We start from the raw sequence: 24024 nt of genomic DNA on the forward strand, positions 1-24024 counted from the left end.
TATACTCCCTGTCCCTGAACCTCCAACCTACCCCAGCAAAAGCTCCGTATCCTCTCATCGGACCATGGTTAGACAGTCCATTGGTTTCGCCCACTGTGGCTGTCACCTTATGCTCTTATGAGACGAGTAATACAATTATTGAACAAACAAAATCCCATAGCCACAGGAAACAAAGCACCTTTCTATTAAACTTTGCCTTTAGTGTTTATCCATTGCTAAATCAGCTTTGAAAAATAATATCCAAAATACCATAGATATGGATAAGAAAAGATGACAAAGGATGCATTAAACTTTGTGGCAGTGAGAGCAGCACAGTGTTGTCAGAAGGAAGGCTTTGCCAAGAGATTCGTAGTATGAGGAAGAACAAATATGCTTTTGAGGAAAATGTGTTAAGCAAACACAGGCCCTTACTCCGCTCTCGCCCACACTGCTGGAAACCAACAGTAACTCCACCAAAGTCAAAAAGAGTTGTACGTACGAGTCAGGCCAACAGAACTCAAGTGAGGTAACCCTTACGGGACACAGACATAACAGTGTCTGTACAGGTGCGGGGGAAGAGGCACCCATGAGATGTAGCCACAGAAGAGAGACACTTGCAGAGCTGCCAACTCCACAAGTTCAAACACTGTGAGCCAGGCCCTTCAAAATCATAATTTAAAAATAATAAATGTTGGACATTTTTTGCTTTCAAAGATTTAAGATTACATTTGGTCACATTTTCAAGCTTTTCTCCACAATAAGGACAAAAATGTGGGGGTTTTACACAAAAACTCAGAGTTTGGAATCTCAGTTGCTTCAAGGAGCTGGGCCTTGAAAAATTCACTGTCCCAAAAGTTGAGACAAGAATAAAAGAGTTAACAGCATCTATTGGATGGGAATAAAGATTCTGCTTCCTAATTAGCAAAAACATTTTAAATCAGTTCGGAGAAAACCAATATGACAAGGACTGGACTGAAGGAAGACACAAGCAACTGGTATGAAAAAGCAACAGCAGCTTTAACGTCATACTGCAATAAAGCTCTCATTAAAAGCGTGACCTGTATTCTGTCTTGTCCAGTGCGGCCCAGTAACTGGTCTTCTGTACAGAGTGCCCATCCTTCTCCTGCTTCCAGTCGTTCATGGCCCTTCTACTTCTTTCTCCTCCAGTGCCGCCTGCCTACCAGCGTGCATGGATTTTATCCAAACCCGAGAACAGTGCTCCTGGGTGTCCCCATAGTTGCAATTTCAGTTCAGAAAGAAGAAGCCTCCCCAGCTGATGGGCCTGGTTCCCCCTTCAGGTGGGGACAGAAGGAAGCCCACTGGCTGAGCTTCTACATCACCTCCAGGGACCTAGACACAGCCTGATCTGAAGCTCTCTCTAAACTAAGGACTTTTCAATTCCTTCTCTCGCCATGCTTCTAACACATACCTGCTGTATCTTAACTCCGTGGGCTACCACATGCCCTCCATCTTTACAGTCAGGAGCCTGGCCTCTGCTTCCTCTCCGGGGATCTGAGACACCTCAAGATGCGTTGTCTCTGCACTGTGCAGATTCTGATGTTCTTTCAGGGACTCCTTATATTGGAAGGTTTTCCCACCCGTACCACACTGACGTGGCTGTTTCCTGTGGACCTGCTGATGTGCCTCCAGCTCAGGTTTCCCAAGGAAACTTTCTCCACACTCAGGGCAGCACTGCAGACCTTGTCTCAAATCCCTACCCTGACAGCCAACAGTCCTGGTATGGCCTTTAGTTGCTGCACCACCCTGGGAAGGTCTCTCCTCCACGTGGTTTCTTTGGTGCTTCATGAAGCTCGTCTTGAGCATGAAGGTCTTGCCGCACTGAGCGCACTGGAAGGGCCTCTCGCCGGTGTGCAGGCGCTGGTGGTTGAGCAGATACACCTTGCGGCTGTAGCTCTTCTCACACTTGGCACACTTGTAGGGCCACTCTCCTGTGTGGATGCGGTAGTGGTTGTTGAGCTTGGACTTCTCGCTGAAGCTGCTGTCGCACTGGGTGCACTTGTAGGGACACTCGCCGGTGTGCAGGCGCTGGTGCGAGATAAGCACGGCCTTCTGCCGGAAGCTCTTCTCGCACACCATGCACTGGAAAGGCCGCTCCCCCGTGTGCACGCGCTGGTGGTTCAGCAAGTACACCTTGCGGCTGTAGCTCTTCTCACACTCGCTGCACTTGTAGGGCTTCTCCCCACGGTGGATCATCTCGTGACGCAGCAGGTCTGACTTGCAGTTGAAGCTCTTCTCGCACTCGGCGCATTTGTACGGCCGGACCTTGGCATGGCTCCGCAGATGCTTAACCAAATTCCCCTTCAACCGGAAGCTCTTCCCACATTCACTGCAGCCAAAGGGCTTCTCTCCTGGCTGCACCACCAAACCCTTGAGCAGGACACGGTCTCGGTCGCACTGGGTAGATTTCTCCACTCTGATGATTGCAGGGTGAGCCAGCCGTGCACCATCTCCTTGCTGTAGGCTCTGCAAAACATCCTCATCTGATTTCACCAGCGACAAACCACGGGGCTCTGGCCTTTCCACACATCCCTCCTGCACCTTCTCCTTCTCTTGGCTCTCTGTCCCACCATCTGACAGAAGACAGACAGCCAAGCATTACTACATTGACCTGGAAGCAAAATGCCCATGATGAAGAGATTCTGTGCAGAAAACGCCTGACGCTTTTAATAGTCTAATCAACAATTTATAGCTGGAGCATACAAACACAACAGACCTAAACGAAGGTTTATGCTGGCTTATCATAATCTCATGTGCTAGACAACACAATTTGGGATGGATATCATGACACTTTTAACCTAGACGCTTCCCGCATCACATCACAACTGCTGTTAAAGGGCTGAAAACCAAGTTGGGCGTCTAGAAGAAATATTACCCCACAGAAGGCAGGCTGAAACAGGGGGTCTACTCCTTTGCATCCACCAAACACTCAGGCTATATCTACACTCAGGGAAAACTTTTTCGAAATGGCATCCTTTTGGTCAAATCGGAGAATACAAAGGGAGGTGCTGAAATAAATAGTCAGCGCCTCATTAGCATGCTGTCGGCTGCGGTACTTCGAAAGTGACGCACTTTGCTTGTGCAGCTCGTTTACACAGGGGTCAGCAGATAGGAATAAGGGGATTTTGATGTTTTCAGGGTCATTTTGAAAAGGACCACTGTGTAGACGAGCCACACAAGCAAAATGCGGCACTTCCGAAGAGCCACGGCTGGCAGCATGCTAATGAGGCACTGAATATTCATTTCAGTGCCTCACTGGTATTCTGATTTAGCTATTAGCACGGCCATATCAAATTTTCCCCTCATACAGACCTAGTCTCAGAAAGGCAAAATCAATAGCTCACATGAATCTGCACAGGTGTGGAGGTGTGACTGATACATGCTGTCAAGCAATGGCTGTGCACTTGAAACAGGGCTATCAGACTGTAAGCTCTCTAGGGCAGAGACTGTCTTTTATTCTGTGTTCCTACATCATTTAACACAACAGCTCCCTCATCTGGGAATGCAATAAAAATAATAATAAATTTTCACTTTGAACAAGTAGGAAAAACCAGAGATGGGGCCTCCCAGGAGCCACAGGTAACTACACCACTCATCTCCTTCAGGGCATTTCAGTCCCATAGGACCCCACTCACCCTCAGAGCCATCAGAAGTTTTGGACAAGGGTGATTTGCAGGAGCAAGCCATTGCTCACCCATGCTGGAGAATGTGAGAAGTCTTCTTTCTCCCAGGTCATGCTGGTCCCCAGCTTCCAGCTCTGCCTCTTGTTTCATCCACGTTAAAGTTTCAGATGTGCAACCTGATGGTTTCGTTAATAAGAAACAGAAGGACATCAGCGTGAGTTCTGCCATCTGCTGCTGACCCTTTTCTACAAAGGATCTAAGATGGGCAAGTAATATGTTGTGTAGTGAAGGAAACAGATGAGAAAACACACCCAGACAGGTGCAGTGATACAAGCGGATGGGCCAAGTGCTGTTCACTTCCCTCACTCAGTCCAAAGTCTATCCCACTTCTCACCTGTGCTGGGATCCAGTGGAATGTATCTGTCCGTCAAGCTTCCTTGGTCACTGGTACACACCTCCTCCCCTTCTTCAGCCTGAGGCAGGATGCCAGGTTTGGAAATGGCCTGGCCTATTCATGAAGAAAGAGTTCAGAGGAAAATGAGCATTTTATTCACATTCACCACATACTTACATGCGACTTTAACCTTAACTGAACAGAGGCAGAACTGGAAATGTCCAGGAAAGCACATCACTGCTAGGAAATTAAATGTTGCCCCATGGGAACCTGAGGATGCTCCACATTCCCGTAACACTGCTGCCTCCAGTGCCCCTGCCGCTTCCACTTTCCATCCTCTTGGCCTCAGTGTATTCACTTCTGCCTGGGCAGGGGGCAAGGTGACAAGGGGTCAACGCAGGGCTTGAGAGTGGGCATGGCTGGTATGTAGGTTTCCAAGTGCAAATCCAGTTCATGAAAATGATCTACGGGACAGATAATTTTAGGGCTCTCACAGATGCCTACTGCCAGCCAGAAGTAGCAGTTCACCTGAGCATGTTCTGCATCTGCACTTCCACCAGGAAGGCTAGTGCCTCCTATGGTGGCCATGGGGCATTTTGTGACCCTTTGACCTGCACCTGCTGTCCTGCTCCTCCCATCTTCCTTCAGCTTGTTGGATGATGAGTAACAAAGCACTGGGCTCGTTACCAACCAGACCACAACTCTCTCACAGCCCTCCTCCAAACCCTACACCTTCACAGGCCCTTACCATGAGATACTTGGCATAACTCACCTGTGCTGGGGTCCGTGGGGATCTCTCTTTCCACCAGCCCTTCCTTCATCTGGATTCTTTCCTTTAGTCTTTCCAGAGATTCCCCTTCATCCCTGACACATGGCTCCTCTCCTCTTTCAATGCGGGCCAAGACATCTGGCTTAGAAACAGCGTAGTCTGTTCACGGTGGCAGATGTTAAGGGAACATCATGGCCTATTAATATTCATTGCAAATAATGCTAAATGATTTTAAACCAGCTCCCCTTCTCTCACTGGAGCTGATGATGGATCTGAAATTAAGCCAATAACTCACAAGCATCCCATAAAAAGACACCATTCCTTGAGGAGTGTGCTCCCAATGGAACCACCATGGGTCACCACATAGTAGAGGAGTGGATATGCACAGTAGTATATGGACTTGTGTTTGTGAAGCTAAACCTGTTCAAAGTCTACAGAATCTCTTGAAGGCCAGAGCCAGTTCAGGGTGGAATGCTGTATTTCCAGGGAAAACAAAAGGAAAGGTTACCTACCTTAATGTAACTTGAGTTCTTTCAGATGTTTTGTCCCTGTGGGTGTGCTCACAGTACCATACATGTGTAACCAACTTGCCTATGTGAGAGATATCTCTTTGAGACAGTAGATCTCAACCCACCCACCAATCAGTGCACAGCTGTTGCTCATGTGACATCCTCATGACAATACAGGAAATCTAACTATTGTGTTGAAGCAGCTCACATAATACGCAGGAAGATGCATATGTGGCCGACAATGTTAAATTGGCTGAGTATCACCGGTTTAAGAGATCTATGAGGAGAGGGGATAAAAGTAAATTGTACCTTGACCAATGGTGCTTGGCAGACTTAGCATGCCATATCCAGACACTTCTGGAATTGGGTGTAATAATTTTGGGTCCACTCCAGTGGAGTGCCCTCTGAGAGATGGGAGGCTGAGCCCAGGAGCAAATATCAGGCTGTTGTCCTTAACTGGTGCATTTTTGCACCCTGTTATTGCTGTTGTCAATCCCACAACGGGAGTATGGCTCATGTTAATTCAAGAAAGGCAAAACTCGGAGGGAAAATTTATTTTAATTGTATAACTTGGGTAAAATCAAAACAAAAGTCAAGTGTTTTAATTTAACATGTTTAAAGGTGATTATGGGGAAAGAGTCATTTATATGTTGCTATTTTCACTTTGGCACTTTCTTAAGGATCACATCATCTGAGGAAGTGAGTCCTACCCATGAAAGCATATGACTAATACATGTGTTGGTCCCTAAGGTGCTACAGGGCTACCTGTTATTTGTGAAGCCCAGGTGTCAGTTCTGTTAAAGTAGAAGATAAAACCCTTCTGACACTAGGGTAAGTAGACAGATCTCCTCTCCAGAGGCTTGGGTAAAACACTGATAGGGAGCTTTATTTTGGTGTGAAATAAGAGCATTGAGCTCTCCAAGCTGAGTCTTGAGGGAGAGGTAGAAGTCCTGATATTGGCACTGCAAGACACATGGACACCCCTGTACAGGAGAAACCAGGCCCCTGCGTGTTCCATAAAAGGGAGCTTCAATCTAGTCCGTCCTTCCGAGGAGCTGCCTTTAAACTCTGAATTGATCTTACACCTGGACAAAACATGGGGGTCTCAAATGCAGTTTGAATGCCTGTCACAACAGAGACAAGACCCACAGCAAGCTTTGCAGGACTTAAATGCCAGGATCTTTGGCATAATGAAGAACACTAATGGACCAGAATATAAAACAGATAAAAAAAAATGGGGACAAGATAATCTTCCTTCTAACACAACTGAGTTCACATGAAAAACTAAGTTTATTACTGTAAAAAAAATCACTATGTTAAGAAAGGCAGGAAGCTGAGAACCAGCAGATATGCAGCCACTCTGTCTCCAGCTGCAGGTAGTTGAGAAGTAGCTGACTTCCATCCCCTCATCTGAAAGCATCACACTGGAAGATATGGGCCTGCAGACACTGCTTTGTAGTCTCAACTCAACAACACATGACCTGCATGCCTCCTGGGGTGCAGCACCATAGTGACGCACGCTAAAAGAAAAAGCTGGTATAATAGTAAGACTCTAAATTTAAATAGGCAGAGGGCTGATTTAACCACACAAGGGGTGATGCATCTCTTTTAAAGAAACAAAGAATGGTCTTGTATTTCAGGCACTAGCCTGCTACTCAGCACACCCTGCGTTCCATTCCTGGCTGTGCCACGGATTCCCTCTTTAACCACAGGCAAGTCACTCAATCTTGCCAAAGAACCTGACCCACAGCTCCCAGAAGTCAACCAGTGACTTTCCAGGTGCTTCAAAATGTTTGGGAAAACTGAATGTTAAAAAAGAAGCATCACAGCTATAAATATGTTCCTTGTGTACTGACTCATATAACTACAATGGTTATCCACACTTAGGAAGCAGTGCACTGGATCAACATCTCCAGTTTAGTTTAAATAGGGAGGAATGTGGTGGGAGCTGTCTATTGCAAATACTCTGGGAAGCAGTGATCCACTGGACCTCAAACGAAATGGTGTATAATCTGCAACTGGAACCAGAGAGGAGCCAGTTCTAATTGGAAAGTGAAAAATAATCTTACCCAGAGAAATCAGAGTCTCATAGTTCCCCTTCATTACATTCTTGTAAAGCTCCTTCTCCCATTCCTCTAACTTCTCCCACTCCTGCTCATTGAAATAGACTGAAACATCATCAAATGTCACAGGCACCTGGAATCAGAAGGATTACAATAAGCCCATTGAAGTGGATGTAACTGACCTCCACAGGCTGTGGAGATGACCCTTCAGGCATGCAATGTATATTATGTGGTGTGCTGAGATGCACCTACATTGAAGCACTAATTTTAGCAGAAACATTGAAGAGTCAGGGCAAAATTCAGCAAAAGGGTAAGTGTCTCCTCAAAGAAGCAGAGTTCCTACCCTTCTCATTGACCAAATGGAGCAACTGCAGGTGGTCTACTGAGAGCATCTGGTGAACTAGCTCTCATACAGGTTTCCAAAATGCTCTAGAAGCAACACATAAGTATGCTCCTCATTTTACTTTTCCATCTTGGCATCCACTTGAGATGAACAGCAAATCAGTGACTGAGATAGAAATAGAACCCAGGTGTCATCTCAGTCCTCTACACTGTCCATAAAGAACTGGACTCACAGGGTTTGCCCAGTCAGATACTGGGCACCTTGAAGTTAGTAAGATCACTCCCTGCGTCTCATCCAGTGGTGAATTGAAGGGCCGCTATACTAGAAGACATGAAACCCGTTCAGTGTCTCACTTTCTACCCCTCAGCACTCGCTGGCATGTTGTTACCTTGGGGACTTCTCCCTTTGTGCCTGGCGGCAGCCTTAACAGCCAGAAGTTCCTGTTTCTCAGCAGGTTCTCCATGTTTTCCAGACGCCTCTGCAGGAAGTTGTTCTCCTGGATCAGGGCTCCCAGCACCGCCCACTTACTCTCCAGCTGGTTCCCAAATTCCCGGGCTGTCCTCTCACACTCGGTTACCTTCTTCTCCGTTGTCCCTGTTCTCCCCTCCAGGTTCAGTAGCCGTGTGGCATGAGACTCCACCTTCCTCTCCACGGCTTGGATGGCGGCCACCACTGTCCACAAGGAGATCTCCGCAGCCTGAGAATGGGCTTCTCTCACAGGGGCTTCGCCGGGGCCAGCCGGTGCCTGCCGCTATGGAGAGAAACCCACCCCAGCCTCAGAGCAGCCCAGGGCCCGGCACCGCTCGCCGGGGCGGGATCTGCTCACACCGCCAGGCTGCAGCCGGGGAGACACGGGCCCGGGCACCTTTCAATGGGAGCCTCTCGCTGACTCGTGAGCTCTGGATTCACGCCAGGCTCGGAGCCGCACCCCCCGCGCACCACCGGCCCCTCGGCTGGACCCAGGGGCCCCGGCGCTGAGCCCAGAGGCCGGACACCGCCTGCCCGAGGCCGAGCTGCAGCCCCGCAGGCCCCGCCCGCCGCCGGTTCGGCCGATCTTCGGATCGGTCCCCGGGGCCGGGGCGGCTCCCGCGCACAGCCAGCGCCCGCGCCCCCGCCCCCGCTCCCGCTGCGGCCAGGACGCGGCCCGGCGAGCGGGTCTGCAGAGAAGCACCGAGCCGGGCCAGGGCAGGCGGGAAAGGACCCTCCCCCCGCCCCGCACAGCAGCGCCCTTGGAGCCGCGCCGGGCCCTTACCTGGGCAGCGGCCCACTCGGCCATGGCCCCGAGCTGCGCTCCCGCCGCACGCTGGGCAGTCCCGCCGCGGTTGCCGGCCCGCGCAGCAGCGAGAGAGGGAGGGAGGCAGCCGCGGCCCAAGCGGTCCCTGCCGGAAGGGCCCGCCTCCTCCCTTTCCCCGCCCATACCCTATCCTCAGCCCAGGGAACAAAGCTCTGACGCTCTCTGGGTTCCAGCCCCGGGGTGCCCGCTCCGCATCCCGGCCCTTTGCCCTGCAAGGAGTTCCAGCCACAGGCTAACCCAGCCCCGAGAAACCGGCTCGGAGAGCAGAGCAAAGCCTGTAGTGTTCCTTATGCTGCTGGGCAGGAAGTAAAACCAGGGGCGGGGACGGAAGGAAAGGGGCTGTTTGCAATGAGAGTTTGTTTGCAACTTTGCTTAGCCCCATACTGTGCATCACTTAGGGAAGGGTAGACAAAAATCTAAAATAAGGCTAAGCCTTTGGTCTCCCCCTCCTCATCTTCATCCCATTTTTGGGTGCTGTAGGGCACCTGCTGTTTCCTTCTCAGAGCTGACAGGTATATTCCCCTTTTCCTCACCTCTGGCTATAAAAGGCTGAGGCCCACAATGTACTGAGTGGGTAGGAACTTACTACCCCGGATGGCATGACACCCAAAAATATAGGTCTAAAAAAATAGGTAAGTACTCAAAGGTAAGTCCCTCGAGATGGACAGGATTACAACCCTATGTACTCCGTGTCCTTGAACCTCCAAACTACTCCACCAAAAGCTCTGTATGCTTTTTTCGGACGGTGACTAGACCGACTATTAGTTTCAACTCAGGGTGGTTATCATCACATGCTCTTATGAGATGAGCAATACAATTATTGAACAAACAAAACCCCATTGCCAAAGGAAACAAAGCACCTTCCTATTAAACTTTGCCTTTAGTGTTTATCCACTGCTGAATCAGCTTTGAAAAATAATATCCATAATACCATAGACATGGATAAGAAAAGATGACAAAGGATAGATTAAACTCTGCGGCAGTGAGAGCAGCACAGGTTATGAGAAGGAACGCTTCGCCACGAAATAGGTATTATGTGGAAGAACAAATATGCTTTCGAGGAAAATGTGTTAAGCAAACACAGGCCCTTACTCCGCTCTCGCCCACACTGCTGGAAACCAACAGTAACTCCACCAAAGTCAAAAAGAGTTGTACGTACGAGTCAGGCCAACAGAACTCAAGTGAGGTAACCCTTACGGGACACAGACATAACAGTGTCTGTACAGGTGCGGGGGGAGAGGCACCCATGAGATGTAGCCACAGAAGAGAGAGACTTGCAGAGCTGCCAACTCCACAAGTTCAAACACTGTGAGCCAGGCCCTTCAAAATCATAATTTAAAAACAATAAATGTTGGACAATTTTTGCTTTCAAAGACTTAAGATTACACCTGGTTGCATTTTCAAGCTTTTCTCCACAACGAGGACAAAAATGCAGAGGTTTTATCCAAAAACTCAAGAGCTTTAGAATCGCAGTTGCTTCTAGGAGCTGGGCCTTGAAAAACTCAATATCCCAAAATCTTGAGACAAGAATACAAGAGTTAACAGCGTCTATTGGGTGGGAATGAAGGTTCTACTTCCTAATTAGCAAAAACATTTTAAATCAGTTCGGAGAAAATCGACACAACAAGGACTGGACTGAAGGAGGACACAAGCAACGGGAATGAAAAAGGAACACCAGCTTTCACATGACACTGCAATAAAGCACTCATTAAAAGCGTGACCTGTATTCTGTCTTGTCCAGTGCCGCCCAGTAACAGGTCTCTTGTACAGAGTGCCCATCGTTCTCCTGCTTCCAGTCGTTCATGGCCCTTCTACTTCTTTCTCTCCCAGTGCCGCCTGCCTGCCAGCGTGGATGAATTTTATCCGAACCCGAGAACAGTGCTCCTGGGTGTCCCCACAGTTGCAATTTCAGTTCAGAAAGAAGAAGCCTCCCCAGCTGATGGGCCTGGTTCCGCCTTCAGGTGGGGACAGAAGGAAGCCCACTGGCTGAGCTTCTACATCACCTCCAGGGATCTAGACAAAGCCTAATCTGAAGCCCTCTCTAAATCAGGGACTTTTCAATTCCTCCTCTTGTCTTCCTTCTAACACACACCTGCTGTATCTTAACTCCATGCGTTACCACATGCCCTCCACCTTTACAGTCAGGAGCCTGGCCTCTGCTTCCTCTCCAGGGATCTGAGAAACCTCAAGATGCATTGTCTCTGCACTGTGCAGACTTTGATGTTCTTTCAGGGATTCCTTATATTGGAAGCTTTTCCCACCCGTACCGCACGGATGTGGCTGTTTCCTGTGGACCTGCTGATGTGCTTCCAGCTCAGGCTTCCCAAGGAAGCTTTCTCCACACTCAGTGCAGCACTGCAGACCTTGTCTCAAATCCCTACCCTGACAGCCAACAGTCCCAGCGTGACCTTTACCTGCTGCACCACCCTGGGAAGCTCTCTCCTCCACGTGGTTTCTTTGGTGCTTCATGAAGCTCATCTTGAGCATGAAGCTCTTGCCGCACTGAGCGCACTGGAAGGGCTGCTCGCCAGTGTGCAGGCGCTGGTGGTTGAGCAGATACACCTTGCGGCTGTAGCTCTTCTCACACTCGTTGCACTTGTAGGGCGGCTCTCCCCTGTGGATGCGGTTGTGGTTCTTGAGCCTGGACTTCTCACTGAAGCTGCTGTTGCACTGGGTGCACTTGTAGGGATGCTCGACGGTGTGCAGGCGCTGGCGTGAAATAAGCACGGCCTTCTGCCGGAAGCTCTGGTCGCACACCGTGCACTGGAAGGGCCGCTCCCCCGTGTGCACGAGTTGGTGGTTCAGCAGGTACAACTTGCGGCTGTAGCTCTTCTCACACTCGCTGCACTTGTAGGGCTTCTCCCCACGTTGGATTATCTCGTGACGCAGCAGGTCTGACTTGCAGTTGAAGCTCTTCTCACACTCGGCGCATTTGCATGGCTGAACCTTGGCATGGCTCCACAGGTGCTCAACCAAATTTCCCCTCAGCCGGAAGCTCTTCCCACATTCACTGCAGCCAAAGGGCTTCTCTCCTGGCTGCACCACCAAACCCTTGAGCAGGACACGGTCTCGGTCGCACTGGGTAGATTCCTCCTCTCTGATGATTGCAGGGTGAGCCAGCCGTGCACCATCTCCTTGCTGTAGGCTCTGCAAAACATCCTCATCTGATTTCACCAGCGACAAACCATGGGGCTCTGGCCTTTCCACACATCCCTCCTGCACCTTTGCCTTCTGTTGGCTCTCTGTCCCACGATCTGACAGAATACAGACAGCCAAGCGTTATTACATTGACCTGGAAGCGAAACACCCATGATAAAGGGATTCTGTGCAGAAAACACCTGACACTTTTAATAGTAACAGCAACGAAGGGTCCTGTGGCACCTTAAAGACTAACAGAAAAGTTTTGAGCATGAGCTTTCCTGAGCACAGACTCACTTCATCAGATGCTGGTCTTGGAAATCCAAGACCAGCATCTGATGAAGTGAGTCTGTGCTCAGGAAAGCTCATGCTCAAAACTTTTCTGTTAGTCTATAAGGTGCCACAGGACCCTTCGTTGCTGTTACAGATCCAGACTAACACGGCTACCCCTCCGATACTTTTAATAGTCTAATCAATAATTTATGGCTGGAGCGTACAAACACAACAGACCTAAAGGAAGGCTTATGCTGGCTTATTATATTTGTATGTGCTAGACAACACAATTTCGGTCGGATATCATGACACTTTTAACCTAGACTCCTACCGCATCACGTCACGACTAATGTTGAAAGGCTGAAAACCAAGTTGGATGTCTAGGAGAAATACTACCGCACAGAAGGCAGGGTGAAAGAGGGGGCCTGCACTTCTGCATCCACCAAACACTCAGGCTATATCTGCACTAGGTGAAAACTTCGAAACGGCATGCTAATGGCCAAATTGGAGAATACTAATGAGGCGCTGAAATTAATATTCAGTGCCTCATTAGCATGTTGTCAGATGCAGCACTTCAAAAGTGCCACGTTTCCCTCACACGGCTCATCTACAAGGAGGTCCTTTTTGAGAGGACCCTGCAAACAGATAGGAATAAGGGGATTTCAACATTTGCAGGGTCCTTTCAAAAAGGACCACCTTGTAGACGAGCCACATGAGCGAAACGCGGCACATTCTAAGTGCCACGGCCGGCATCATGCCAACAAGGCACTGAATATTCATTTCAGCGCCTCACTTGTATTCTGATTTAGCTATTAGCATGGCCATTTCAAAGTTTGCCCCTAGTACAGACGTAGGCTCAGAAAGACAAGATCAATAGCCCACATTAATCTGCACAGGTGTGGAGCTGTGACTGATACATGCTGTCAAGCAATGGTTGTGCACTTGAAACAGGGCTATCAGACTATAAGCTCTCTAGGGCAGAGACTGTCTTTTATTCTGTGTTCCTACATCATTTAGTACAACAGCTCCCTCATCCGGGAATGCAATAAAAATAATAATAAATTTTTACTTTGAACAAGTAGGAAAAACCAGAGGTGCGGGGCTCCCAGGAGCCATGTGTAGCTACATCACTCATCTCCTTCAGGGCATTTCAATCCTATAGGGCCCCACTCACCCTCAGAGCCATCAGAAGTTTTGGACAAGGGTGATTTGCAGGAGGAAGCCATTGCTCACCTATGCTGGAAAACGTGAGAAGTCTTCCTTCTCCCAGCTCATGCTGGTCCCCAGGTTCCAGCTCTGCCTCTTGTTTTATCCAGGTTAAAGTTTCAGATGTGCAACCTGATGGTTTCGTTAATAAGAAACAGAAGGACATCAGCGTGAGTTCTGCCATCTGCTGCTGACCCTGTTCTACAAAAGGATCTATGATGGGCAAGTAATATGTTGTGTAGTGAAGGAAACAAATGAGAAAATACACTTGGACAGATGCAGTCATGCGAGTGGATGGGCCAAGTGGTGTTCACTTCTCACTCAGTCCAAATTCTATCCCACTGCTCACCTGTGCTGGGATCCAGGGGAATGTATTTGTCCGTCAAGCTCCCTGGGTCACTGGTACACAGCTCCTCCCCTCCTTCGGCCTGAGGCAGGATGCTAGGTTTGGAAATGGCCTGGCCTATTCATGAAGAAAGAGTTCAAGGGAAAATGAGCATTTTATTCATATTCACCACGTACTTATGTGTGACTTTAAACCTTAGCTGAACAGAGGAAGAACTGGAAATGTCCAGGAAAGCACATCACTGCGAGGAAATTAAATGTTGCCCCATGGGAGCCTGAGGATGCTCCACATTCCCATAACACTGCTGCCTCCAGTGCCCCTGCCGCCTCTACTTTCCATCCTCTTGGCCTCAGTGTATTCACTTCTGCCTGGGCAGGGGGCAAGGTGACAAGGGGTCAACGCAGGGCTTGAGAGCGGGCATGGCTGCTATGTAGGTTTCCAAGCGCAAATCCAGTTCATGAAAATGATCTATGGGACAGATAATTTTAGGGCTCTCATAGATGCCTACTGCCACCCAGAAGTAGCAGTTCATCTGAGCATACTCTGTATCTGCACTTCCACCAGGAAGACTAGTGCCTCCTATGGAGAGCATGGAAACCTGGAAGATGAGTCAGAAATGGGAGGCAGCATGGGCAACAATGTCGAGTTGAAAGAGGGTCAGGGCAAAACAGGGAGGGCAAGATCAAATCCATGTCTTAGATGCCTATATACAAATGCAAGAAGTATGGGTAATAAGCAGGAAGAACTGGAAGTGCTAATAAATAAATACAACTATGACATTGTTGGCATCACAGAAACTTGGTGGGATAATACACGATTGGAATGTTGGTATTGAAGGGTAAAGCCTGCTTAGGAAGGACACACAGGGAAGAAAGGGGGAGGTGTTGCCTCATATATTGAAAATGTACACATTTGGACTGAGGTGGAGATGGACATGTTGAGAGTCTCTAGGTTAGACTAAGAGGGGTAAAAAACAAGAGTGATGTTCTGCTAGAAGTCTACTTCAGGCCACCCACCCAGGTGGAAGAAGTGTATGAGGTTTGTTTGTTTGTTTTTTTTAAACAAATTGACAAAGTCAAAGATTTCTGAAAAAGATTTCTAAACCAAAGAACAGTCACATTAAATTTTGTCTGGACCTGCTTAAAGACCCAAATACTGTCAATGAGTTCCAAGCTACAATAGGAGGGAAATTTGCTCCCCTGCTCACACTTGAGCAAGATCTAGAAACCCTCACTAAAAGCTTCGAAAACATAGTCACAGAAACAGCTACAGAGATACTAGGAACATATTGTCCCAGAAAGAAACAATGGATTACAAATGAGATTTTGAACCTTTGTGACCAAAGAAGAAAACTTAAGAAAAAAAATCAGCTGAAGGAGCAACACAATATAGGATAATTAACAACAGAATAAAAACCAGTATGAAAGCAGCCAAAGAAAATTGGTTTAGAGATTGAAGACAGCCTAACTGCAAACAACAGTAAGAAAGCTTTTAAAACTATTAAAGGGTTAACACAGACTACAGAACACAGTAAGTACCATACAAGAGAAAAGGACATTATAAATAGATGGACGGAATACTGCTCTGAGCTCTACAACTATAACTCCAATGAAGATCCCAATGTTCTGAAAGTTAACAGCCCAACAGAAGAAACAAACTTTTCCATCCTACAGGAGGAAGTTGAAGCAGCCATTAAATCACTAAAGACAGGCAAATCACCTGGCATAGATAACATCCCATCTGAACTTGTAAAAAAAATGGAGGCAGCAGTATGGTTGACATACTCGTGATGATTTGCAACAAAATATGGCAGAGTGGAGAAGGGCCAACAACTTGGACTAAATCACTAATTATAACATTTCCTAAAAAAGGAAACCAACAGTTTTGTGAAAATTACAGGACCACCATCTTAATTAGCCACCCTAGCAAGGTGATGCTGAAAATCATACTGAACAGACTAACACCCCAGGCCGAAAAGATTATTTCTGAAGAACAAGCTGGTTTTCAATCAGGCAGGAGTACCACTGAACAGATTTTCAACCTCTCTCTACTCTGTCAGAAATACAATTCACATCAGCAAGACCTGAACCTTGTTTTTTATTGATTTTAAAAAGGTCTTTGACAGAGTTTGGCATGCAGCACTGTGGGCAACAATGAAGCAATTTAACATCAACAGTAAACTCATTGACATAATTAAAAATTTATACGAAAAGGCCAGTAGTGCAGTCTTATTCAATGGTGCCATTGGTGCCTGGTTCCCTACTGCTGTAGGAGTACGACAGGGCTGCATACTCTCTCCTACGCTTTTTAACATCTTTCTGGAACATATCATGATAGATGCTCCAGATGACCACTCTGGAACCGTAAGTATTGGCGGTCAATCTATAACCAACTTACGTTTCACAGATGACATTGTTGGACTGGCAGGAGTGAAAAAGAACCAGATAACCTTCTTAAATGCCTACATAAACTTCAACAAAATATGGCATGGAAATAAAATGCAGACAAGACAAAACTCATGACCAACAATCTTAGGGGTATATCCGCACAAATATCCATAAAACAGAAATTGCAAAAAGTGAAACAATTTAAATACGTCAGGTTGATCATCTCTGATGCCAGTACAAAACCAGAACTACTCGCCAGAACAGCAACAACAACCGCAGCAATGGCAAAATTAAAACCAATCTGGAAAGACAAAAACATATCCCTAAAGTCAAAAGTAAGGCTCATGCAAGCTCTTGTACATTCCACCTTTTTATATGCTTGTGAGACCTGGACTCTGACAGCAGAACTAGAGCGCAAGATCAAGGCCCTCGAAATGAGGCTATACTGCAAGCTTCTTAACATCCCCTACATGGCACGTATAAGTAATGAAGAGGTCAGAAACATCATCAACTCAGCAATAGGACCTCATCACGACCTACTATCCAGAGTGAAAAAGAGCAAAATAAGATGGTATGGACACACAATGAGATCATCAGGCCTGTCCAAGACCACACTGCAAGGCACAGTCAATGGTAAAAGGAGACGTGGCAGACAGAAAAAGCAATGGACAGACAACATTAAAGAATGGACAGGGATGAGCTTTGCTGCAACTCAAGAATTGGCACATGACCGCCAAAAATGGAGAGACACTATAAAGAACGTTGTCACGAAGGCACCCCAACGACCTTGGTCAAGGGACTGATGATGAACAAAGTCATGCAGGGCCCCAGATTTGGTGGTGATGGTGGACTTCAACTGTCCAGATATATGTTGGGAAACTAATGCAGCAGGGCACAGACTATCCACTAAGTTCTTGGTTGCACTGGAGACAATTTTTTACTCCAAAAGGTTGAAAAAGCTACTGGGGAGAAGCTGTTCTTGATTTGATTTTAACAGACAGGGAGGAATTGGTAGAGAACTTGAAAGTGGAAGGCAGCTTGGGTAAAAGTGATCATGAAATCATAGAGTTCACAATTCTAAGGAAGGGAAGAAGGGAAAACAGCAAAATAGAGATAATGGATTTCAGGAGGGCAGATTTTGGTAAACTCAGAGCTGGTAGGTAAGGTCCCATGGAAAGCAAAACTGAGGGGAAACAGCTGAAGAGAGCTGGCAGTTTTTCAAAGGCACATTATTAAGGGCCCAAAAGCAAGCTATCCCGCTGCATAGGAAAGATAGAAAATATGGCAAAAGACCACCTTGGCTTAACCAGGAGATCTTGCATGATCTCAAAATAAAATTGGAATCATATAAAAATATAGTGCCCATCTATAAAAAGGGGAACAACAACAACCCAGGAAACTATAAGCCAGTCAGCTTAACTTCAGTGCCAGGAAAGATAATGGAGCAGGTAATTAAAGAAATCATCTGCAAGCACCTGGAAGGTGAGAGGGAACACCCAGCATGAACAAATCACGTCAAACCAATCTGATAGCTTCCTTTAATAGGATAACGAGCTTCATGGATAGGGGAGAAGCCCTAGATGTAGTATACCTACACTTTAGTAAAGCATTTGATATGGTCTCACATGATATTATCAAAAATCTAGGCAAATAAAATTTAGATGAGGCTACGAAAAGGTGGGTGCATAACTGGCTGGATAACCCTACTCAGAAAGTAGTTCATAATGGTTGTCAATCCTGCTGGAAAAGTATAACAAGTGGGGTTCTGCAGGAGTTTGTTCAATATCTTCATCAACGATTTAGATATTGACACAGAAAGTATGCTTATTATGTTTGCAGATGATACTAAGCTGCGACGGGTTGCAACTGCTTTGGAGGATAGGGTCATCATTCAAAATGATCTGGATAGATTGGAGAAATGGTCTGAGGTTAACAGGATGATGCTTAATAAGGACAAATGCAAAGTGCTCCACTTGGGAAGGAACAATCAGTTTCACACATACAGAATGGGGAGAGACTATCTAGGAATGACTACAGCAGAAAGGGATCTAGGAATCATAGTGGACCACATGCTAAATATGAGTCAACAGTGTGATGCTGTTGCAAAAAAAGCAAACATGATTCTGGGATGCATTAACAGGTGTGTGAACAAGACACAAGGAGTCATTCTTCCACGCTACTCTGCGCTGGTTAGGCTTCAGTTGGAGTACTGTGTTCAGTTCTGGGCACCACAGTTCAAGAAAGATGTGGAGAAATTAGAGGGGGTCCAGAAAAGAGCGACAAGAATGATTAAAGGTCTAGAGAATGTGACCTATGAAGAAAGGCTGAAAGAATTGGGCTTGTTTAGTTTGGAAAAGAGAAGATTGAGGGGCAACATGATAGCAGTTTTCAGGTATCTAAAAGGGTGTCATAAAGAAGAGGGAGAAAACTTGTTCTTTTTGGCCTCTGAGGATAGAACAAGAGGCAATGGACTTAAACTGCAGCAAGGGAGCTTTAACTTGGAAAGCATGACCAAGTTCCCAACTGTCAGGGTGGTGAAACACTGGAATAAATTGCCAAGGAAGGTCGTGGAATCTCCATCGCTGGAGATATTTAACAACAGGTTAGATAGATGTCTATCAGGGATGGTTTAGACAGTACTTGGTCCTGCCATTGGGGCAGGGGGCTGAAACTCAATGGCCTCTTGAGGTCCCTTCCAGTTCTAGTATTCTACGATTCTATGCTGCCCATGGGGCCTTTTATGACACCTTGACCTACAACTGCTGTCCTGCTCCTCCCATCTTCCTTCAGCTTGTTGGATGATGAGTAACAAAGCACTGGACTCATTGCCTACCAGACCACAACTCTCTCACAGCCCTCCTCCAAACCCTACATGTTCACAGGCCCTTACCACGAGATACTTAGCATAACTCACCTGTGCTGGGATCCACGGGGATCTCTCTTTCCACCAGCCCTTCCTTCATCTGGATTCTTTCCTCTAGTCCTTCCAGAGATTCCCCTTCATCCCTGACACATGGCTCCTCTCCTCTTTCAATGCGGGCCAAGACATCTGGCTTAGAAACAGCGTAGTCTGTTCACGGTGGTAGATGTTAAGGGAACATCATGGCCTATTAATATTCATTGCAAATAATGCTAAATGATTTTAAACCAGCTCCCCTTCTCTCACTGGAGCTGATGATGGATCTGAAATTAAGCCAATAACTCACAAGCATCCCATAAAAAGACACCATTCCTTGAGGAGTGTGCTCCCAAGGGAACCACCACGGGTCACCACATAGTAGAGGAGTGGATATGCACAGTAGTATATGGACTTGTGTTTGTGAAGCTAAACCTGTTCAAAGTCTACAGAATCTCTTGAAGGCCAGAGCCAGTTCAGGGTGGAATGCTGTATTTCCAGGGGAAACAAAAGGAAAGGTTACCTACCTTAATGTAACTTGAGTTCTTTCAGATGTTTTGTCCCTGTGGGTGTGCTCACAGTACCATACATGTGTAACCAACTTGCCTATTATCAGAGGGGTAGCCGTGGTAGTCTGGATCTGTAGAGCAACGAAGGGTCCTGTGGCACCTTATAGACTAACAGAAAAGTTTAGAGCATGAGCTTTCATGAGTTAACTCACTTCAGATGCTGCATCCCAAGATGCAGATCCAGCATCAGGTCCAGCATCTGAAGAAGTGAGTTAACTCACGAAAGCTCATGCTCTAAACTTTTCTGTTAGTCTATAAGGTGCCACAGGACCCTTCGTTGCTCTACAACTTGCCTATGTGAGAGATATCTCTTTGAGACAGTAGATCTCAACCCACAACCAATCAGTGCACAGCTGTTGCTCATGTGAGATCCTCATGACAGGATAGGTAGTCTAACTATTGTGTTGATGCAGCCCACACAATACGCAGGAAGCTGAATATGTGGCCGACAATGTTAAATTGACTGAGTATCACCGGTTTAAGAGATCTATGAGGAGAGGGGATAAAAGTAAATTGTACCTTGACCAATGGTGCTTGGCAGACTTAGCATGCCATATCTAGACACTTCTGGAACTGGGTGTAATAATTTTGGGTCCACGCCAGTGGAGTGCCCTCTGAGAGATGGGAGGCTGAGCCCAGGAGCAAATATCAGGCTGTTATCCTAAACTGGTACATTTTTGCAGCCAGTTATTTCTGTTGTCAATCCCACAACAGGGAAGCATGGCTCATGTTAATTCAAGAAAGGCAAAACTGGGAGGGAAAATTTATTTTAATTGTATAACTTGGGTAAAATCAAAACAAAATTCAAGTGTTTTAATTTAACATGTTTAAAGGTGATTATGGGCAAAGAGTCATTTATATGTTGCTATTTTCACTTTGGCACTTTCTTAAGGATCACATCATCTGAGGAAGTGAGTCTTACTTATGAAAGCATATGACTAATACATGTGTTGGTCCCTAAGGTGCTACAGGGCTACCTGTTATTTGTGAAGCCCAGGTGTCAGTTCTGTTAAAGTAGAAGATAAAACCCTTCTGACACTAGGGTAAGTAGACAGATCTCCTCTCCAGAGGCTTGGGTAAAACACTGATAGGGAGCTTTATTTTGGTGTGAAATAAGAGCATTGAGCTCTCCAAGCTGAGTCTTGAGGGAGAGGTAGAAGTCCTGATATTGGCACTGCAAGACACATGGACACCCCTGTACAGGAGAAACCAGGCCCCTGCGTGTTCCATAAAAGGGAGCTTCAATCTAGTCCGTCTTTCCGACGAGCTGCCTTTAAACTCCGAACTGATCTTACACCTGGACAAAACATGGGGGTCTCAAATGCAGTTTGAATGCCTGTCACAACAGAGACAAGACCCACAGCAGGCTTTGCAGGACTTAAATGCCAGGATCTTTGGCATAATGAAGAACACTAATGGACCAGAATATAAAACAGATAAAAAAAATGGGGACAGGATAATCTTCCTTCTTACACAACTGAGTTCACATGAAAAACTAAGTTTATTACTGTAAAAAAAATCACTATGTTAAGAAAGGCAGGAAGCTGAGAACCAGCAGATATGCAGCCACTCTGTCTCCAGCTGCAGGTAGTTGAGAAGTAGCTGACGTCCATCCCCTCATATGGAGACATCATGCTGGCAGACGTGGGGCTGCAGACACTGCTTTGTAGTCTCAACTCAACAGCACGTGACCTGCATGCCTCCTGGGGTGCAGCACCATAGTGACGCATGCTAGAAGAACCAGCTGGTACAATGGTAAGACTCCAAATTGAAATAGGCAGAGGGCTGATTTAACCACACAAGTGGTGAGCCGTCTCTTTTGAAGAAACAAAGGATGGTCTTGTATTTCAGGCAGTAGCCTGCTACTCAGCACACCCTGCGTTCCATTCCTGACTCTGCCACAGATTCCCTCTTTGGCCACAGGCAAGTCACTCAATCTTGCCAAAAGAACCTGACCCACAGCTCCCAGAAGTCAACCAGTGACTTTCCAGGTGCTTCAAAATGTTTGGGAAAACTAAATATTAAAAAAGAGGCATCACAGCTATAAATATGTTCCTTGTGTACTGACTCATATAACTACAATGGTTATCCACACTTAGGAAGCAGTGCACTGGATCAACATCTGCAGTTTAGCTTAAATAGGGAGGAATGTGGTGGGAGGTGTCTATTGCAAATACTCTGGGAAGCAGTGATCCATTGGACCTCAAACGAAATGGTGCATAATCTGCAACTGGAACCAGAGAGGAGCCAGTTCTAATTGGAAAGTGAAAAATAATCTTACCCAGAGAAATCAGAGTCTCATAGTTCCCCTTCATTACATTCTTGTAAAGCTCCTTCTGCCATTCCTCTAAGTTCTCCCACTCCTGCTCATTGAAATAGACTGAAACATCATCAAATGTCACAGGTACCTGGAATCAGAAGGATTACAATAAGCCCACTGAAGTGGATGTAACTGACATCCACAGGCTGTGGAGATGACCCTTCAGGCATGCAATGTATATTATGTGGTGTGCTGAGATGCACCTACATTGAAGCACTAATTTTAGCAGAAACATTGAAGAGTCAGGGCAAAATTCAGCAAACGGGTAAGTGTCTCCTCAAAGAAGCAGAGTTCCTACCCTTCTCATTGACCAAATGGAGCAACTGCAGGTGGTCTACTGAGAGCATCTGGTGAACTAGCTCTCATACAGGTTTCCAAAATGCTCTAGAAGCAACACATAAGTATGCTCCTCATTTTACTTTTCCATCTTGGCATCCACTTGAGATAAACAGCAAATCAGTGACTGAGATGGAAATAGAACCCAGGTGTCATCTCAGTCCTCTACACTGTCCATAAAGAACTGGACTCACAGGGTTTGCCCAGTGAGATACTGGACACCTTGAAGTTAGTAAGATCACTCCCTGCATCTCATCCAGTGCTGAATTAAAGGGCCGCTATACCAGAAGACATGAAACCCGTTCAGTGTCTCACTTTCTACCCCTCAGCACTCGCTGGCATGTTGTTACCTTGGGGACTTCTCCCTTTGTGCCTGGCGGCAGCCTTAACAGCCAGAAGTTCCTGTTTCTCAGCAGGTTCTCCATGTTTTCCAGACGCCTCTGCAGGAAGTTGTTCTCCTGGATCAGGGCTCCCAGCACCGCCCACTTACTCTCCAGCTGGTTCCCAAATTCCCGGGCTGTCCTCTCACACTCGGTTACCTTCTTCTCCGTTGTCCCTGTTCTCCCCTCCAGGTTCAGTAGCCGTGTGGCATGAGACTCCACCTTCCTCTCCACGGCTTGGATGGCGGCCACCACTGTCCACAAGGAGATCTCCGCAGCCTGAGAATGGGCTTCTCTCACAGGGGCTTCGCCGGGGCCAGCCAGGGCCTGCCACTATGGAGAGAAACCCACCCCAGCCTCAGAGCAGCCCAGGGCCCCGCTCCGCTCGCCGGGGCGGGATCTACTCACGCCGCCAGGCTGCAGCCGGGGAGACACGGGCCCGGGCACCTTTCAATGGGAGCCTCTCGCTGACTCGTGAGCTCTGGATTCATGCCAGGCTCGGAGCCGCACCCCCCGCGCACCACCGGCCCCTCGGCTGGACCCAGGGGCCCTGGCGCTGAGCCCAGAGGCCGGACACCGCCCGCCCGAGGCCGAGCTGCAGCCCCGCAGGCCCCGCCCGTTCGGCCGAGCCTCGGATCGGTCCCTGGGGTCGGGGCGGCTCCCGCGCACAGCCAGCGCCCTCGTCCCCGCCCGGGCTGCGGCCAGGACACGGCCCGCCGAGCGGGTCTGCAGAGAAGCACCGAGCCGAGCCGGGCCAGGGCAGCCGGGAAAGGACCCGCCCCGCACAGCAGCGCCCTTGGAGCCGCGCCGGGCCCTTACCTGGGCAGCGGCCCACTCAGCCATGGCCCCGAGCTGCGCTCCCGCCGCACGCTGGGCAGTCCCGCCGCTGTCACCGGCCCGCGCAGCAGCGAGAAAGGGAGGGAGGCAGCCGCGGCCGGGATGCTGGGACTAGAACACAACGCGGCTGTAGCGGCCCCTGCCGGAAGGACCCGCCTCCCGCCTTTCCCCGCCCTACAAGGGACGGGGCGGGGCAACCGCCCCCCCCGTTCTAACACGTGCGCGACCCCGCCAGGCAGAGCTGGAGGTAAAGCAACGCCCGGGGAACAAAGCTCTGACGCTCTCTGGGTTCCAGCCCCGGGGTGCCCGCTCCCCATCCCGGCCCTTTGCCCTGCAAGGAGTTC

General features: G+C 47.8%; 1 protein-coding gene across 3 annotated transcripts; it reads right to left on the reverse strand.

The window, feature by feature from the left end:
• Window positions 1–175: 175 nt before the first annotated feature.
• On the reverse strand, window positions 176–23808 carry LOC142008164 (uncharacterized). 3 transcript variants are annotated; one of them, XM_074985208.1, is made up of 9 exons: window positions 23663–23808; window positions 22814–23176; window positions 22089–22215; window positions 19257–19412; window positions 13959–14072; window positions 13637–13741; window positions 11441–12246; window positions 2306–2352; window positions 1423–2227 (listed from the first exon to the last, which is right to left on the reverse strand). In XM_074985208.1, exons 1-9 carry the CDS (start codon window positions 23684–23686, stop codon window positions 1432–1434), a joined length of 2538 nt encoding a protein of 845 aa, XP_074841309.1. In that variant the 5' UTR covers window positions 23687–23808; the 3' UTR covers window positions 1423–1431. The 3 variants fall into 3 exon arrangements, with proteins under 3 accessions (XP_074841308.1, XP_074841307.1, XP_074841309.1); XM_074985207.1 differs by lacking the exons at window positions 11441–12246; window positions 13637–13741; window positions 13959–14072; ... (2 more) ...; window positions 22814–23176; window positions 23663–23808 and adding exons at window positions 3692–3796; window positions 4015–4128; window positions 4787–4921; ... (1 more) ...; window positions 8087–8449; window positions 8951–9423 and having other exon boundaries at window positions 176–2570; XM_074985206.1 differs by lacking the exons at window positions 11441–12246; window positions 13637–13741; window positions 13959–14072; ... (2 more) ...; window positions 22814–23176; window positions 23663–23808 and adding exons at window positions 3692–3796; window positions 4015–4128; window positions 4787–4942; ... (1 more) ...; window positions 8087–8449; window positions 8951–9420 and having other exon boundaries at window positions 177–2570.
• Window positions 23809–24024: the final 216 nt, after the last annotated feature.

Source organism: Carettochelys insculpta, chromosome 2 (genome assembly GCF_033958435.1).
Source record: "Carettochelys insculpta isolate YL-2023 chromosome 2, ASM3395843v1, whole genome shotgun sequence".
Taxonomy (NCBI): Eukaryota; Metazoa; Chordata; order Testudines; family Carettochelyidae; genus Carettochelys; species Carettochelys insculpta.